At 39.5% G+C, this 19476-nt stretch overlaps 1 protein-coding gene and 1 long non-coding RNA gene across 2 annotated transcripts in view; one reads left to right on the top strand and one right to left on the bottom strand.

Annotated features, from left to right (window-relative positions):
- Positions 1-19476, top strand: part of KIF24 (kinesin family member 24) — a 33559-nt gene that overhangs the window by 3032 nt on the left and 11051 nt on the right. The window contains exons 2-10 of the mRNA XM_080371146.1: positions 1704-2331; positions 5542-5731; positions 7629-7726; positions 9662-9877; positions 11412-11499; positions 13473-13594; positions 15176-15281; positions 17988-18059; positions 18684-18793. Coding sequence (XP_080227272.1) covers positions 1704-2331; positions 5542-5731; positions 7629-7726; positions 9662-9877; positions 11412-11499; positions 13473-13594; positions 15176-15281; positions 17988-18059; positions 18684-18793 — 1630 coding nt within the window. The remainder of the gene's footprint in view (positions 1-1703; positions 2332-5541; positions 5732-7628; positions 7727-9661; positions 9878-11411; positions 11500-13472; positions 13595-15175; positions 15282-17987; positions 18060-18683; positions 18794-19476) is intronic.
- LOC308056214 lies at positions 9824-11502 on the bottom strand. Its single transcript, XR_013924735.1, has 2 exons — positions 10389-11502; positions 9824-9857 (listed from the first exon to the last, which is right to left on the bottom strand). It is a non-coding gene; the product is annotated as an uncharacterized lncRNA (long non-coding RNA).

Here is a 19476-nt window from a genome sequence, read left to right as displayed (position 1 = left end):
AGACTACCTGAGCTTATAACTGGGTGCTCATGGAGAATTATACCTCCTTTCTGATTCGCTTTTTTCTCAAAATGTGTTACATCCAACTATTTAAGAAGTCTTAGGCTTTTGTCTCAATCCTGTTTTCAGTGAAGCCACCATACTTCTGCAGGGAACGAGACCTGGACTTTGATATGACACTACCACACTGAAGGATGTTACATTTTTCTGCCCCAGAACACAATGTTCTCAGATGAAGAAACAAAATTAGATCCTGACAGTAACTGAGGGAATACTGGAGGTTATTTATTATAAGAAAAAAAAGAAAGTTGTCTTTTTTCTTTTGCCAGAAGGTGGCATTATCATTAAAAATTTAGGATTCTTGAAAACCTACCAATACTCCTCTTATTTCTCTACAAACCCAGTTTATTTTGAAGAATTATGTGCCTGTTTTAGAAAAAGTGTCTTCAAACACAACAAACTTTACAGTCTTGGACAAATTAAGATATTATTTTAATAAGGAGAAAGGCATTCCTTTTAGAGCATTACCAATTGAAATGCCAAAAGGGTTTCACTGACAACTGCTATTTCCCCTGAATTCTGTCATGTATGAACCTGACCAAATCCTTTAGAAAATTGTCTGCTCTTGAGTTTTAAAGTAATTAGAAATGCTGGAACCTATCACCATGATGATTGCTTGATTTTTTTTCCCCATGGTTAATTAATTTGTTACTCCTTCATTAGTCATAGGAGTTTTCATAGGTTGTAAGGTTGCAGTTCCGTGGATGGAGAGACACTGGAGTTATCTCCTGAAAGCACTTAGATCCAGAAAGATTTTTCATATCTGGGGAAGCAAAAGCAGTGGGCAATGGATACTTGAAGTGCTATCATTTTTCCATTTTATGGAGCAAGTAAAAATATCTGCACATATTAATCCATCTGGATGCAGACAGCTGCACAGTGCATTGCTAGGGAGACTTGAGTGAAGGAGTTGAGGGTTTTTTTGGCGCACCTTACAGTGATGCATGCTGCTTTTTTGGGGTTTCCCAAGAATGCAAGTATGGCGTTCCAGTAGCATATATAGATTTAGAGAAATTCTGTGTTTCAGATTTCACATAATGTTTTGGTAATTCTGTCAAGTACACTTAGAAATTGTCACAAGATTCATGACATACAAGAGAAAGTTACACAACAGAACTACAAGTTTGCTGTAGTTCATCTATAAGGTGAATGTTCTTAATTGCTCAGCTTGAGGTGAGGACAAATGCAGTTTCTTCTCCTTTGGTTAGTTAACCAGGGATAGCTGAACCACATTAGACCACATGCCCTGATATTAAATTGAGTGTCTAAAATTAGGCATTTTACATTCTGTAGCTTGAGGACAGGGTTTCAGTAGCCGTGGCATTCATCAAATAGACATCAGGCGTGTGGGAACTCTGCAACAGTAAGTAACACTGCACTGTGCATTTCTTGCACATCATTGTGTATTGTCTGTAACTCTGAAATATAGTTTCATATATAAAATATTTGTTTCATGTTTAGTTTACTGTTGTTATTGCTGTGTTCTGTAGTGTTTGGCTGTCTAGTGTATTGTAAACTTGGAATTAAGCTTCTAGCCTAACTGCAGGTAATGGCATCAGGAAATGTGTGGTTTTTTCATTAGTAACTTTGTTACATGTGATGTTTCATGTGATTCCAATATTAATTTTTTTCATTTCTTATAGACTTCAGCTTGAAGATGGCATCATGCCTTTATGAATGCCTTTGTGAGGCAGAACTTGAAAAATACTATCCCCATTTTGCTGCCTTTGGTCTTAAGAAGATTGACGAGCTTGCCAAAGTTTCAATGAATGATTATACCAAACTGGGGGTCCATGACATGAATGACCGCAAACGACTCTTTCAGCTCATAAGAATAATCAAAATTATGCAAGAGGAAGACATTGCAAATTTAAGCAAGCAAGATTTTCGACCAAGCAGCCTCTTCATTCAGCCTCAGGTGACTAGATCAGGTCCCCGTAGACAGTTGCGTTTTGAGTCCTTCTTTGAAGAAAATGATGGAACAGTTAAAGACTCTGAATCTGAATCATATGGTTCATCTGACTTCAGTGCCAATGAAGAGAAGAACAGTGTAGGGGAAATGTTGGGGCACATTCAATCACATGATCCAGAGCTGATCACATTAACTAGAAGAGATGTAAATACTCCTGGAATATGCACAAAAAAGGACCTGAGCTGTCCAACCGTTTCTGATGATATTGCTCCTCTCCTGGGGGATTCTGAAGCTCCTATCATACAAAGAATAACTCACATTTCAGGATATAATTATGGACTACCTCATTCCTGTATCAGGTAATAATCAGTCACCTTTATTTTGTTATATTTCAGATCAGTCATAATTAATTCTTTCTTCAATGTGGAGAAGAATCTGTCTTTATCACCTCCAAATAAGCAACCTTACCACTACAGAGTAATGCAAAATCTTATACAGAAGAGAGGTATTAATAAGCACTTGCAACTTGCCAAGCCTGGTAGAAGGAATCAGCTGAATTTCACCAGCTGCTAGTCACCAAGGTTGTCTAAGAATAGTCTTTATTGCCTTTCCGGGTAGAAGTCTTTGTTTCTTAGTGTCTTGGCCAATCTTTCTTTCTCTCATTCTTTCCATGAGACGATCTTGCAAAATGTTATTTTTCCAAAATATGGCATTGTCTGTTGATGAGTTTGGCAAGTTGTAATGGCTATATTTTTTTATAAAGACATTTCCGAACTGGAGCTTTAAAAATAAGCAGAATGAATACAGCTGGGGTGGAATATAGATGTGGTGATGAGAAGGAAGCCTTGCAGCTGCTCCCCAAGCACATTGTCTAACTTTCATAATTTTCCCTCTGGTAAGAAGGGGCTATGGTTATCTTGAACCACTGGTAAATCCACCGGCAACATTGTTAAAGCACAGAATACTTTTTTCCTGATTCAGCTACCAGCATCTAGCTTGTTGCAATGCTATCATGGCAGTTTTGTTTTCAAATGTGGTGAGGAGATGTAGCTGCATGAGGCTGGGGCTTGGTCTGGGAAGGCTGTGGTGTATGGGAGGATCCATGGAGTCAGTGTCAGTTACAACTCCCATTAAGCATGCATGTAGCCTGGAGGGATAGATGCTATTGCAACAATGGGAAGGTACTCAGGTGACATATTAGTTAGAGCACTTAAACTGTGACATGGAAGACAGAGGTTTATAACTCCCCTTTACTGGGAAAAAATTCATCCCCACCTTCCAGAGAAGTTCACTAACCTCCTACATATAATGCATCTTAGTACATTCTCTGTCTTCTCTAGAAGTTGGGCCAGGGTGCAACTAAAAGGGCAGGGCATTCACAGTGCTGGCAAGTAAAAAATGATAAAATATAACCTCATGGCTCAGCTAGAGGAGTTAAAGAATTTTAATCCTGTCATAGAGCCATGTTCTTCATTGTTATCACTTTCTTCCTTTGTTCTCTTTTTTCCTAAGCACATTCTTCTGTGCTTAGCATTATGGTTCATCTTGTGGGCTTTCAGCATCCTCTTCCTGACATGCCTGAGTTTTCTCTTTCTCCTGTTTTGGCCACAGAGTACATGTTGTGCATTACAGGCTTGGGCCAGTCTGCTGACGCTTGGGTTTGTGATTCCTGTTTAGCAAGCTAACTCCTTCACTGAATCCATCATTCCCAGTCACCTTGTGATCTGACCACTGCAAAGGCTAATTTAGTCTCATCTGTGAGAAACACTGGAAAACACTGGCATGATTTCAGATGGTAGAATGATAGAGAGCTCTTTTAAATGTATTTCACACTTGCCCACAGCAAATGGCTTGATTTTGACAGTAGCAGACAGTAACAGGCATAGTCATTTTCTAACCTATTGCCTAATAAGGTTTCTAATTATCTGTGTCAAGATTTTTTGTTTTGCTGGTAATAAAATTTTCATATAAAACACAGTTTCTACTTAAGAAAGGTTAATAGAAAATCTAAACTTCAGGTTCAGCATATAGAATTAAAATTCATTCTGTTCCCATACAAAATATATTCATCTAAATGCGTTTCTATACTAGAAAGAATTTATGCCTTTTCTCTCGTAAACAGAGCCTACAAGGCTTCAGTTTTTCTGTTCTCCAAATCTTAAAATCAGTCGTTCCTCCTTCAGGCTCTTAGAGCACAATGGGCTTGTTCTGAAGGTCACCAAATCCAGCCTCTGACATGAGAATTAAACTTCGCAGCCTCTGATCGTTTGTTGGACAACATTTGTGCCTAGTGATATCCATAAGCTCACACTAGCTTATGAAGCATCTTATTTCAAGTATCATTGCCTTTCTTTTCAGGGGAAAGAATTTTCCATCTAAACACAGGGCCTGATCCTGGTCTGCATGGAAAGATGTACTAAAATTAAAGGGACTCCAATTACAAGTAAAGATTACTTGTGTGTAGTCTTCACAGACTGCATCTTGAGATCTATGATCTGCATGTTGTATGCTTCTGGGGAATCATTCAGCACCACAGTAGTGATACAACATCATAGTTGTACTGAGATATGGAGTAGCTCGTGGGTTTGGTTTTAGTTTACTAGACAACTGTATTAGTTTTCAGTTGCCACATCAAGAGATTTTGGAAAGGCATTTGGACAGCATGGCAGAAACGTTACTTTTGGGCAAGTTGGGGCTTGATCAAAATTATTTTTTTCTCATAAATTGACATTCGAATCCAAGCTGAAAATCATTACTCATTTGGCTGAAAACAGCTTGAAAAAGGGGAAGCCAAACTGAATGCATTTTGGTTGAAGTCAAGCATATTCTGGGTGCTGCATCACAAAATGCTTTACACAGCAGGTTAATCAATGAAACATGAAATGAACTCGTGTTTCTGAGGTGTGTCGAAGGGAACTGAAGTAGACTTGCCAAAACACAAGAGCATAACTTTGCCTGTGGTCTGAAACCACATAATTTTTAATGAAAAAAGACGAAAGGGGAGACAATGATGAGATAAATATTTCAAGTTTTCTTTCAACTGCATAGGAATTGGTGATAATCTTATTTCCCAGATTGGGTCATTTACTTGTAGCCTGTTTGACAGCCTGTAATAGAAAGAATGAAAATCAGTACAAGAGGAAAAACAACTAAATATTATACCCTTTCCTTTTCAAGATCTGCTCATACTTTTATCTGTACATTATTAAGTGACCAATCATGAATCTGAATAATTTCAGTAAAATTAAATTTCATTAAGTTAGCTTGCATATTATGCCAGTTTGAATCATATGTTTGAGGACAACTGAAAATATGCCAGTCTAGCAACAAGTTCAGGAATGTAGCTGTATAAACACAGCTACTCTTTTAACAAAAGTGCACAAAAGACATCAGTCTATTCAGGAAAAAACAGCAGAAACTTCACCATGTAACAATGAGGCATGTTTTGGGTTTTTTTGATACGCCGCTAAAGACGGAAATATTTATCTGATAAAGGTAACGAATTTATGCATATTTTAGATTCTGTACTAACCTGATTTTTAAAATGTAAACCTACACTGTTGTTGCAGATCCAGTACTTCTGAGAAAGAGACTCCATGGACAGAGAGTGAAAAAATCAGAGTGTGTGTCCGAAAACGTCCTCTAGGCCTGAGAGAAGAGCGGCGTGGGGAGGTTAATATCATCACAGTGAAAGATAAAGAAACGCTACTTCTTCATGAGAAGAAGGAGGCGGTTGATCTCACCCAATATATATTACAGGTAACGTGCTCCACTTGAATGTTGTGTTTATGAGCCAGTCACTTGCACTTGCTAGTCGCTTGGGATAAAGCAAATTGTGCTTGGAGTTTCCATGAGGCAAAACAGGCTGTCTGCATTTCTTGCACTGCAGTAGATGGTGGGCTCTTCTGTGAGCTCAGCATAACTATATTTGTATTGCTTCTGACTTATGCCAGCCTGTGGCAGAAAACCTGAGCTCAGAATTTTAAGCCTCAAAAGTATGTCTCTTGCAGCTTTCTTTGCAAGTGCCAAAATAAAACCCTCTGCTACATGCTGTTGCTGCAGGAGAATTGCCTGCTGCAGTCTCCTGATAGCTGGCCAGGGTACTTCAGTAAGGAATTTCCTTTTCACTATTTCAGCACTGTATGTCTGTTTCAATGAATCACATACACCCTCATTCCCTCCTTCTCTTTGTTCTCAAATGCTTTTGAAAATTAAGTTCCCTTTTGGTCTTTGTTTCTTAATCCCAAGCACCTTGTACTGTCATAGTTCAAATTCTCAATTTTGACTGACAGCACCAGGACCATAAGTGATTTCTAGAGAGCAGCAATCCATTCTCACTCTACTGGGTGTTATTTTTACAGTCTGGGTCCTAGGAACAACTTGGAGTATCCAGTAAAAATTCAGTTCACAGCTCTCTTGGGCCCAGTTCATGTACCACCTTTTATGGTGTGACACATGCAGCAACTCCACCCTGTTCCTTCCATCTGACTACCTATATTTGGCATTTATACAATGCTTATCACCTTTGTATCTCAGTGCATAATAACTACTTTAATTTTTTTAATATAAAAATTTTAATATAAAAAAAATAATTAATTTTATGTCAGTACAAACAAAATCTTGCTGTCAATCAGTGTAGTCCAAACAAAATTATGCCATGGCAACAGCTGTGTCTATTCTATAGGACCCAGGAAAACTTTCCAAGTCTGGCTACTCGCCCTGCCTCAATCTCTGGTTCCTATAGAAAGAACGGCAAGGGGTACAGAGCAAATGGGAGGTGATGGGGCATATTCCAGCTTGACGGTGGAGGGACCCAAACTGCAGGCCTGTCACAGATTACATCTGCTCTCTGAGCTGACTGTAGCAGCTGAGACTCCCTGATCTAATCTGCCTGTGCATTAGTATGGTGTGTTTGTGATTGTTGAAATTACTCTCATTCTCAGAGATCTGCCATCTTAATTTACACTGCAGTGAATTTGAGAGTGAAATGTTGGACACCAGTCTGTGGAGGCTCTTTTGAAAATGTGATGTTTGTCTCTGTCCCTACAAACACTATTCTTAACCTAGAAGGAGCCTGTACTGAACTCTGTTGCAGTGTTTCCACAGCCCCTGCTGCTTTAGGTCAGATCTGGAGTGGGAAATTTTGGGGTTTCTTGCCTCCTTTCAAGACAATACAATCCAGCTTTTCTTAGAAATAGGTTCTATCTTCTCTGGCACAAGTTTAAGTCTGGAGAACAGACATCTAATCACAACTGAGGACTAGGTTTAAGACAGTCAAGAGCGACTCTGAGTTCTTTTTACTGTTACAGTCTTACTGTACATCTGTAGGCTGATTCATTTAAAGAACAGGGGTTTTGTAATTAACATTTTCTTGTCAGAAGGCTGTGGTAGGTTCTGCTTCAGAATGATGGGAAATTAAGGCATCTTGGCCTCCTTTATTATTTTTTTTCCATACCCTCAGTCTCTTGATTAGTCATAACAATGCGTTCCTGCATATGTCATGCCACATGGTAAATGTGCTAGATCACTCTGTACCTGATCCAAAGCCATATGAAGTCACTGGAAAGACTTCTGTTATTTAACTTTACCTTTGAATGGGGGTGAAGGGGAAGTGAAACGTATTCATTTTCATGTAAAGATCATATTTATTTTTCAGCATGTTTTTTATTTTGATGAAGTCTTTGGGGAGTCATGTACCAATCATGATGTGTATATGAAGACAGCTCATCCTCTCATTCAGCATATTTTTAACGGGTAGGGCATCAGTGCTTACATTTTGTTATTTTTTGCTGTGTTGTTTTCCAATTTCATATACTGCTTTAGTTTTCCTTTATGCTTTTCATCTTTTGAAAAATACATTCATTTCACCTTTGTCACATACTTTCCCCTTTTAGAATGTCATTGATTGCAATTTTTACAAAATAAATCCGGGAAAACCTTCTTCACATTTGGTGAGAAATCTTAATCACAAAGAAAGTTAAAATTGGACCTCAGGTGCAACAAAGAGACACTGTGGACAGTGCAGAATGAAAAAAAGTGTGTCAGGATTTCTGAATCTAATCTCCACTCTAACAAAGGTTCTGTGTGTTATAGCACACTCATCTGTAGAGCAATAATATTACCTCTCATGAAACTGTTGTGAGGTATTTTTGCATGTACGGTTCACAAGGCAATAGAAATTATTAATAAACCTTGTGATTTATTTTTGTTTTATTGATTTATATTTGCTTAGAGGTTTTTAGTCATTATCACATACTTCTTGACTAATGGGAAGTTGATGGTAGCTTTACAGGAGTGATCTTACTTTCATGCAAAGTAACAAGCTGGAATGTAATTACAATTTTGAGTCTTTGAAGGAAAGGATTATGCATCCATGCTAAAAATTAACAAAATGGAGCACTTTGTTGCTGCAAATCTCCAAGCATCATTAGCAGAGACAGAGGGTATTGTGCTCTTGAGAAAAGGAAAGTGAAAAAGGAGAATAAGGCTTGTAGCTTCCTGTGTAATAATCACTAAAGGCACGATTCACATTACAGCTAATCCAGTAACGCCACCAGAAGAGATGCCACTGTTTTTTCTCAGCTTTCTGTAACTTTTTTGTCCCTCCTGCTGCATCCCGTTCACTGGCATTGGTCTAATCTGACACTATGGTGAGCTAATTCTGCAGTCTAAACTGCAAGAGATTGTTCACTGTGCTTACTGCAGCCCTACATTATTACTCGTATCTTTGCTAGGGTACTGAGCCAGCTAAAAAGTCTTTTTTTAAGGTAGTTTTGTTCCATATTCTGAGACCATGGCATTTTATGTGCATTGTCATTATAATCTTAGCGTGATATGATGACAAAGATGGAGCAATCTGGAATAAGCCAAGACTCTGGTTTTACTAGCTGGAGTGAGTAAACCAAACTGCTCTCTGTCACTGAAAGGGGATGATCCTCTTTCTTACTGGTCACTAAACTCATTCCCATAGATTATATGGAGCCAGTGTGGGCATATTTTGTCATCCTCTCAGAGGTAATTTAATTCACTGAAACAGCAGAAAATTGGCTTGCGAAAGAGTGGAAAGCTTTCTGTTGTTTCAGTGCAGTAAAGTCAAATACCAGAGCCAGCACCAGCAGGGGTGGGTCAATGGGGTAGGTCACACAGCTGGAAGCAAGGGAAGGAAAGAGCAAGACCTTCCCTTAGGCAACAACAACTCTTTAGACTGACTTAGCTGCCTGCAGGACTGCAGCCTGAGACAAAGCAACCCTGCTCAGTAAATTACAGGGCTGGAATGTTAATTTTCATCAAGTACAACATGCATTAATACAGTGCCTGACTTCTGGCTGTTCTGCATCTCATGTCACAGCTATTTTTCTCTGTGATTCATCATTAGTAGGGTTCCCACTCATAATCCTATGGTGTTTCTGCAGCATCTAAACAGCTGGAAGAATACTAATAATGCTTACTTTCCTTAGATACATTTTTGGCATCTGGAAGAATGGAAGAGAGCCAGCACTCTGCGACATGCCAGACCTCCATAGGACATGCTTGGGAATCACTGCTAAGTGTTTTGCAGTTTCCCAGATAGGATAGCAAACCAAACCATTGCTAAGAGGCCATTACAGATAGATACTGACACTGCAGAATCTTCTTTAATAGATAGGAATGTATCAGATGTGACACTAAAGATGTAAGTTATCTTTACAGAGGCAATGCAACGTGCTTTGCATATGGGCAGACTGGTGCTGGCAAGACTTACACTATGATAGGTACTCACCGGAACCCAGGACTCTATGCCTTGGCTGCCAAGGACATCTTTAGACACCTGGAGGCACCACAGTCAAGAAAAGATCTCCTTGTTTTGATCAGTTTTTATGAAATCTACTGCGGACAGCTTTATGACCTGCTCAATGGAAGGAAGAGGTATTTAAATAAAAATACATTTTTCAATAATCTTATGGTTATGAATCAGTTGGCTACAGTTTATAAATCAGTTACTGTTTCCTCAATTACACTTAATGTATTACTATTTTTAGCAAATGTTATGTATTTAATTAGGGTTGTTCCTAGGAGCTCCTTAGAGAGGAAGGCACAGAATCCAACACTAAATCCTATGGCATTGATAGGGCCTCCTGGTTTTTACTGTTGGGGGTAGGGATAAGTAAGAATAAGGACCTATGGTTGAGATATGAGCTCATGCTGTTTTGCTTACACTATAATAATGTAATAGCTGAACATCCACAGGTAGAGAAGGAACCTTCCTGTGGCCAGAAGTTCTTATGCCAACTATTGTGGAGTCCCTCTCTTTCCCTGCTCAAGCATAACCTCTGGCTGTCCCACCTGTGCTGGTGGGGCTTCAGTTCTTGCCAGTCTAGTCTCTGAAGATCCCATTGATCTCCCCCTTGTTGTGCTTGACACTGCAGAGCCTGCTTACCTCCTCCCTGAACACCTTTGCCCAGCAGCCCAGTGACTCCACTGGAGCGAGCCTCTGCAGGTGATGCTGCCAGCACCCTTAGTAGTAGCACCTCAGTCCCAGGCTTGTTTGGATGGATGTATACTCCTACAGGAGCTCCATCTGGAATGGAAATTGGGACAGCTCAGTACTTACCTGATATAAAAAGACCACTGTGGTCTGAAATGTCTAAATAAAATAACAGTCAGTTAAGATCTCAGCAGTGAAATCTTTTCAATGGTCTTGAAGGAATGTTACCTTTCAGCTGAAGGCATTTATCAGCTTTGAGAGCACTATCCTTAGAGCACACTGGAGGGCTCAAGGGGAGGCTTTTTGCCTGGGGAAGTGAGCATCTGTTCACAAAGGAAGCACCTATTTCTGTGCATGTGTGTTCCCTTTCTCCAAAACAGTCTTTAAGGAGCAGGCGGTGTAATCTGTCATGTAAGGAGTCAGTTTACTAAGGAAGAGTGCCCTTATATTCTCTGCATGTCTATTAGCTATCTTATGTGTCATTGAAGCAGACGATTACACTTCCTCCTGTGTGCCTCATGTCTGTATTCTAGCTGTACGCCGTAATGCTTCTCTGTGATTCATAGAAGAGATGCTCTGAAGTCTGATTGTGGCTATTTGAGCTACTTAAAATCCTTTGCAAAAATCCTGCAAAACTGAACAGAGCATAACTTATAACCTGAACTTCCTAGAGAAGTCTGAGGTGCAGTTTGAAGAAGGACAGGAGCTCTAAAATAGACACATGAGGATTTATTTCCCTGCTCTGTTATATTCCTGAACTAGCAGAAAAGCATTGCTAATGTCTTTAACAGTGAAATGTCAGTGATATGCGTTATAAATGAAATAGCACTTCAGTTCTGAAAATAAATTAATGACAGTTGTGCCTCAGTCAGTCGTCTTGATTGATTTTTCACAGTGTCATAGCACTGACATGTCTTTGTTGCTGCTGTTTGAGATTTCTGAAATCTATTATGCACTGCACTGTTTCTTTTTCAGACTTTTTGCAAGAGAGGACAGCAAGCATGTCGTTCAGATAGTTGGATTGCGGGAGGTACAGGTGGACTCCGTAGATCTACTGTTAGAGGTAACCTCTATGTTTGTGATTGTTTTTTGTCTTCTACAGCCTGGTTTGCTGATTTGTGATATAATAATTTACAGACATTGGTTTTTATTGTGTAGTACAGCTGTATGTTCTTGTTTAAGGTTCTGAAATTGGTAACCCCAGCAGATCACTGAGGAGCACTACTGAAAGTGCCTTTATTCAGTAACATTCTTGGGTCACAGTGACTTGTGTTAGCAACATACAAGCTGTTGATTTACAGCTGTTGCTTCTGCTGCCACTCCTTATGGAAAGATCTTTTCCAAGAAACAGGCTTCTATCACTGTTCCAGAACTTAAATAGTGTCCCAGCAAGGGATCCTGAAAGCTAGGTAGGTGTTTTTCTCCCAGTGTGGTTTCTTTGGCTTCTATGAACTTAAATTTTATATATTAAAGCTACACGGATGGTGGGACAAAAGATATAAATCTGAAAAGTAATAGAACTAGAAATCAGAAAATACTCAAGACTGAGATATTGATTTTAATTAGGATTAAGACTGCTTAGGTAATGATCGGTGAAAATAGCCAAGTAAAATGAGGATATTTAAATGGTAGCTGACATTCAGCACAAGCAAGACTTCAGCTTTCCTTCCCTGTCTGGCTAAACCCTAGAAAGGTACTGGCAAATTTTCTGCCTTGTCCTGCAGCAAGCAAGCTACTTAAATCTGCTTTCTGTTTAGCCTGACTTTGCATAGTTTAATTTCTTTACACTTCAGTAAGGAAGTGTAAATTACAAGTGCCTGATAGTGTAATTGACTCATTAAAACCGGCATGGTATTGTCCACTTATATTCCATTTAATTTTGGTTTTGGTCTTCCCGTTAACTCCAAGCTTTGGGACATGCTGGTGATACTTCTGTAAATTAGAGTGTAAATGTGCTATACGGTTGATTAAAAAATTCCTCTGTATTATCACATTCCACACACAGAAGAGCTATTAAATTGCTTTATTCTTACAGTTATCTTGGCAAAAAAGATGTCTGATATTGTCCACAGGGCCCTTTTGAACACAGAAATGTCACTGGCTTGACTCAGAGCATCTGAATAGTCTGCAACAGATACATGGAAAGAGTCTTGAATACATCTGTAGTTATTCATTATTCATTGATGTTGGCTTTGGTTCAGAAATTATCAGCATTTAGCACTAATAATGCTCGGGAGCTGCAGCAGTTGGTTAGGTTGCTGGTTGAGAATTACCCACTGAAAGGCATAAATAATCCCGTCTGTCAACTGAGAATGTATTGATTTTGCTAGATAATATTTTAATTTATTTTTACAATCAGAAACAAAATTAATGACTTTTATGAATGCCCTGTTGCAGTTGCTGCTACACTTTCTGTGACAGTCCTTAAAGGTTTTCAAAAAAGAATTATCCAGATTTATATCTTGAAGGAGCCTTTGTCCTTTTGCCTTGCTTCTCTTCCTTGTTTTCTTATTTTATTGCTGTATTGAGTATAATTGTTCTTTTAACTTTGTTACTTACGCTGGTGTAATTTCTTTTAGTTGCAGAAACGCAGGAAGATTTTTAGGACTTTGTATTTTTTTTCTGTAACTTCCTGGCTAACAGTACCCATCTATTACATGAGAAAGTGAAATTTTACAACACAGCAAATCGTCACATGAGTCCTTTAGGTTATGTCTGCAGTCTTAAGTTTCTTTCATTACTGTCATACTTTTGCTTTTAATTTTATAGTTTGGATATTTGGCAAATCTGAGTGAACTTTTTACCTACAGTATGCTCTCTAGGCTCTGTAGTGTCACTGCAAGCAAGTCCATATACAGAGTTGTGAAACTAACATGGGGAAGGATCCAGTCTGACTTAACATCTGCCTTGCACCGAATCTGAAGACTGTAATGAACCATTCCTTCTAATGTTTCCCCATCTTAGGAGAGCAAGATCTCTTTCTGAGAGACTGTGTTTTTTACAATTTGCTTGCATTTTGTCCCCCTTATTTTGCAGGTGATTTTGAAGGGGGGGAAAGAACGCAGCACTGGAGCTACTGGAGTCAACTCTGATTCCTCTCGATCTCATGCCATCATCCAAATCCAAATCAAAGACACAGCCAACAGGACATTTGGAAGGTAAGACTAGAAGTGGCAGTGCTCAGGGCTGATGAAGTCAAGCCCAGGCACATCCAGGAGGCAAAGAATGAGGAGGTGTTGAGTTAGCAAGCAGCTGTGAGTTGAATCAGAAGATAGGGTTCAAAGGGACTCTGAGAAATTTCACAGTCCTTTCTCTGTTCCCAAGGAAAGTACTTAAGCCACATCTGTGAGAGCTTTGTCAGGCTTGTTTGTAAAAGTTTCCAGTGAAGGAGTTTGGCAATCAAATCCATCCCTTCATCTTCAGTGTCAGAAAGCTTTTCCTGTCTCGTGTTAATCATGTCCACCAAGGGCATGTCCACATGTGAGGCTGTCACCTTTGAGGTCAATAGAAAGCAAGCCATTTCTGGGATCCAGTTGATGCCATTCTGCAGAGTCATCCTAAATTAGGTCAGATGGATTTGCCCCTCAAAGCACCTCTGTCCTGTAATTGACTACAAAGGGAGCCTGGGATGACTAGCTCAGGTGGAGATGATTCCATTAGAGATGTTTGCCTTTGGTCAGAGGAATTGTAGTACCTCACCTAAACCTCCCCAATAATTTGAGAGTGTGACTCTGATGCTATCTGCAGCAGACAAAGAGCAGTTTACTTCCTCTTGTAGCAGCCATTTTACATATTTGAAGACTCTTAATTGTGACTCTTTTCAGTCCTCTTTTCTCCAGACTAAACAATCCCAAGAAACAGGTCTGAGGAAAGAGGTCTAGGTGTCTATATTAGTGCTCAGTGTCAAAAAAAACATGCTGACACACCCTTCCAGCAATTACCATGTTGATGTACTTCCAGGATCTTATTTTAAATACAAGGCAAAATGCAAAAGCCACAAATAGTTGAGAAAGGAGAAGGCAGAACAGGCAGGCTTAGAAATAGTAGTGTATATGGTTATGTAGGTGTGGCATGTGTGCCATTTTTTTTGTTACTGAAAGCGAGGTGGAGCTAGAGTGGGGAAAGGATGCCAAGATACGCCTGTAAGAGAAGTCAGGGCTGTTCCAGGAAAAGAAGGAAAGGCAAAGACAAACATACAGTGCAACAGTCAGTACAGCAGCTGGCACCCAGAGCTGGGGAACATGAGAGGGATTGATTGAGTTTTGTGGAAGGAAGGGACAAGGAACACTGAAAGCTCAGTGTATTACTTGCTACACTGGAAATTTCTGTTTGTATTGCTCTGAATTTCCATTTGATAGGGCAGCTATTTGCTTTACCTGGAAGGAGAATCAAGAAATTTACAATTTCTTTAATTGTGTTCTTAGGAAACTACAAGCACAGTGATTATCTGCAAAGATCAGTGTGTTGCACTTTAAACAGCTTGTCCATTAAACTGTGGAGCACTTTCATCACACGCCATTACACTTTCTATAATGATTATGTTTGTGCCAGGATGCTGTGACACTGTTCCTGCTACTATGCTTATTTTGGTGCCTCAGATATTTCCAGTGGGTATCTATCTTTTCAAAAGTAGTTGTTTCTATTCATTCTTCTGATGTCCTGTGTTGATGTAAAAAAGAAGAAAAGAAAAAGGAAAAAGAAAAAAGCCCCTAAAACAAATGGAACTTTGTTTTTTCTAGAATATCATTCATTGACTTGGCTGGCAGTGAAAGAGCAGCTGATGCCAGAGACTCAGATCGACAAACAAAAATGGAAGGAGCAGAAATAAACCAAAGCCTTTTAGCAGTAAGTTACTAGCATGTCTGGGGAAGGTTTTGTATTTAATTATTAGCATGTGTTTTAGGATAAAAAGGAACCACAGAATAATATATGTATATATTCCAAAGAGGGGGAAAAAACAACCAAGTACTAAGTGTGTCCAGTTTAATTTGTCTCGTGCCTGAAAGACAATTTAAGAGGGAAAAGATTTTGTGATGAAAATAAAATCTTTTTACTCCATTTTTACAGCCAGCCAGGTAAACATGGCATGAAGAATGTTAGGTATAGTATGATGTATCCCATATTTTGTACAGAAAGTTTGTCCCTTTTACTTTGAGAGAATATTGGCTTGGGATTGCTATATTTGTTTCATAAATGGACATCTGTTCCTGCTCGTTAGTTTCACCACTTGAACTCAGACTTCTTTGTCAAATCAGGAGCAAATAACAACTACTGGAGAGCATTGAAACTAGCAATTCATGTATGGTGAGGAAGGAACAAGAAGAAATGCACTCAATGCAAACTGTCTTTTAGAAGGGTACACAGTTGTGTAAAGAGGGACAAGGAGTACAGAAATGTCATTTAAGATAGAAGAAGTGCCTGTAAGTATAAATTGTGCAGAAGGCTTTGCACCTTCTTTAATTCAAATGAACAAAGCTCACTCGTGAATGTGGGCTTGTCTAAGTGAGACTGAAGGTGATATGCAATGAGTGAGTGTGAGTCAACGCTGCAGAAGTTTGTGCACACAACCGTACCTCTTATACCATAAATAGGAGGTGGCTTGCTCTGTTTTGAGAATGTAGGATGTTCTTTTGCACAGAGGCTTTCCCGCTGTGGAATATTAACATTCATACTGGGAGACAGCCTGTAAAATGAATGTGTTTCTTGAGTACTTGCTGGTGAATAACTGCGTGGTGTGGGGAGTCAGGACCTGAACAGAAAGGATCCCTGGGAAGTGAGGCTTAATGTAAGCTCATGCAACTCTTTTAAAAGGAACTTTAAAATCAGACTGTGTGTATTTTTAGTATTGTGTGAAGCTGAGTAAATATCTAGGCAGTCCATAAGTAGTCACTGAATTAACTATAAAAGGCATCTTTGGGTAAGCCTATGTGACCTCCAGCCTGTAAAACCTGGCTCTGCCTTCAATGATCATAACACTGTCTTCAGGCCTTAAAACACATGAACTTTGAAGTTTGCTGCTGATTTGAATGTTTGCATTCAGATTCATGGACACATGATTTCAAGTAGAAGATACTCAGATACTGCAATTATGAGAAGCAGAATAAAAAATTAGAATAGTTTGATCTCTTCTTACTTGTTAGAGGTGTGATTTTATTTTTAATAAAATGGAGTAAAAGTGGGAAATAAGTGTCATTTTAAGTGTGTGTACGTAGAATGTAGTAAGGCTTTAAATGTACAAAAGCTGCTTCATGCTAGTATCACCATGGCAATACTGTAATCTACTTTTTTCCTCCTTGATATTTGCTCTAAATTAGTTGTCTCATGGCCATACAGTTCGTTTATGCTCATTTAAGAGAGCATCCAGGCTTGATACGAAGTGTGATGCTATTGTGCTTATTCCAGTGGCAGCATGACAAAAAAGTACAGATCTTTGAGTTTGAGCATGACATCTTTTTCCATGGCTGGTAATAAATCAAGGGATGCTTCTTCAAGAATGCAGGCTACTTCTGTTGACAGTTATTAACAATAAGTTCTAATGAGTTCTGTGAAGGGCACGGGTGCAGCTAGCTGCTCATATTCTGTTAGTTTTAATGGGAGTTCTGTAGCTGTATCTCTATCCCCTGGGTAGTCTCTTGTTTCATTCTCAGTGTTTCATGTATAGTTCTTACTAGCCTGTCAAAAGTTTAGGCAGACAGGTGGTATCTGTACTGCCTTTTCTGAGTGTGGGCTTGAACCTGGACTTAAGACTTGAACCCAGCTCCCCTTACAGCTAATTGTTTGGTGTGGGTCCGCGTTCTGCCCTTTGGCTGGGTTTCGCATGTTGCACTGGTGTGAAGAGGAAATTGCTGGAGATCGGCTGTCTTCTCATGCAGCCCAGTGTACCCACACGTAGACGGGACATCTAGACTGCAGATTATAGTCAGTATGGGGAGGAATATGCACTCATTAACTCGTGCTGTATCTGACAAAGGTATGAAAATGTTGCCAGAGTGTCATAAGAAATTTGCACTGCTGTTGTCCAGAGGAGTGGGGTATTTTCAGAAGGCGAAGAGCTGCTTCTAGAAGAAAGAAATTTGTAAGAGGTGGAGCTCAAAAAGATCTGTTCTAAGGGTACACCTGCCCTGCAAGCTGCAGCATGATCTAGGATACACCCAACGTGGCTTCAAACCAGTTGCCTATGGCACAGGCAGTAGCAGGTCCACAGGATCGTGAAGCTCTGTGTGTGCTAGACATGCACATTTACCCAGGTTCTTGGGTTTTGTATAGCCCACAGAACGACAGCAGGGCTGGCTGTGCTCTGTGCTGCAGCTCTGCTCTCTTTTGAGTGCGGGTAGGTAAACTGCTGCCGCTAACTGAACTAGCTGAAGCTGGCTGTTCATGGCTGTGGCAGCAGCAAACTCCCCTTGCAAGGGACATCACGTAGTGGGAGTCAAAGGTGCATGAAGGACATAGTACATTCATAGGATAGCTCTGATGCAATTCACTTCCTTGCCAGTGTGTGATTGATATGTTCTTTCCTCCTCTTTTTTTTTCTTACTTTTCTTTTGGTAGCTAAAGGAGTGCATTCGGGCACTGGATCAGGAACATGCACATACTCCTTTCCGGCAAAGCAAATTAACTCAGGTAAAATGAGCAGAAAGGCAACAGTAAAGGCTTCCCTGGTGAGAACAAAATAATGATAAAAAAATTTTAAAAAATAACATAATTCAGTAATTGCTTTTAAACTCTTGAAGAAAGGAGAAATGCACAGCTTTTGCAAATGTTAATTTTAAAGGCTATCACAGAATTAAAGCCAAGTGCAGTTCCCGCAGTCAATCCTGTGGACTGGCATTGTGAAAACCAAATAAACCAAATACTAAAACCTAACAAACCCACTAACACTACCTTCCAGACTCTGATTCAGAGTTATCGTCCACCTCCATACAGTCCGCAACCAATTTACATTTTCTGTGCAGTAACAGCCCTTGGAGTTTTCATTAACATTTTTTCACCAGTTGTAACATATGCTTTATTCCTCAAAACGTATGGGCACCCTTGTGGCACCCGGTGCAAGGGCTTGTTCAGAGCCCTGATTAACATCTTATTCACTTTAAATTGCAAAGAATTGCAAGATAAATTGAGACAAAAGGACTACATTTTTAAAAAAAAGTACCTAATGTTAAACTGCCTCTGTACATGTTGCTAATTGACAGGAAATGCAAGGTACATTAATTTCTAAGAATATTATTTTTGTCCTTCCAACCCTAGGTGCTAAAGGATTCTTTCATTGGCAATTCTAAGACGTGTATGATAGCCAATGTATCACCTAGCCATATAGCTACAGAGCATACACTGAACACTTTACGCTATGCCGACAGGTAAGTGATGAAACTGAATCTTGCTAAGGTGAAAAACACAAAGAAAGAAGTAATGTATGATGTTTGAGGTTACGTTTTATTTTGGTTGCATTGGAAATGTTGATATAGGCAAGAAATGAAATTTTCACAATAAAATCCTTACCTGGTCCAACTCCTATATTTTTGGTCTTAAAATTCTCTGGGTCTTGTAAATCCTTTCTGATAACAGCTTTTAGTGATGAAAATATCACTGTGCTCCCTTTAAACTGCAGGATTACTAACCTCAGCAATCAAAGATTCTGTTTTAGTTTTGTATTGTAGTTCTGCCAAGAATGTGTGCAAATCCTTCACCCTCCCTCCTTAAGAGGAGGAGGTAAATGACAGGCTGTGCAATGCTGGGGTTAAGAGAATAGATGTTCAAGGGGTAAGAGGAGTAAAGGAAACAGTTGAGGGGATACCAGTTAAGCAGCTCTTCACATTTACCCTGATGAGTCTGATCCAGGAATCTGTAGCTCTGTACACATATCACCTGAGCAAATTAGCCCCACTGCAACTAGTCCAAAAGCCTTAGTTTGTGTCTTGTGGACTTTATGATGTGCTGTGGAGAGTACTAGCTTGTCTTGAGCTGGCTCTGTGCCGTGCTGGATTGTAAAATGTGGAAATGCAACCCTCTTGCACTGAAACAGAGGCCATCTTCACTCGTT

This window comes from Falco punctatus, assembly GCF_963210335.1.
Source record: "Falco punctatus genome assembly, chromosome: Z".
In the NCBI taxonomy this organism is placed as follows: Eukaryota; Metazoa; Chordata; class Aves; order Falconiformes; family Falconidae; genus Falco; species Falco punctatus.
This window is presented reverse-complemented; position numbering and strand designations above follow the sequence as displayed.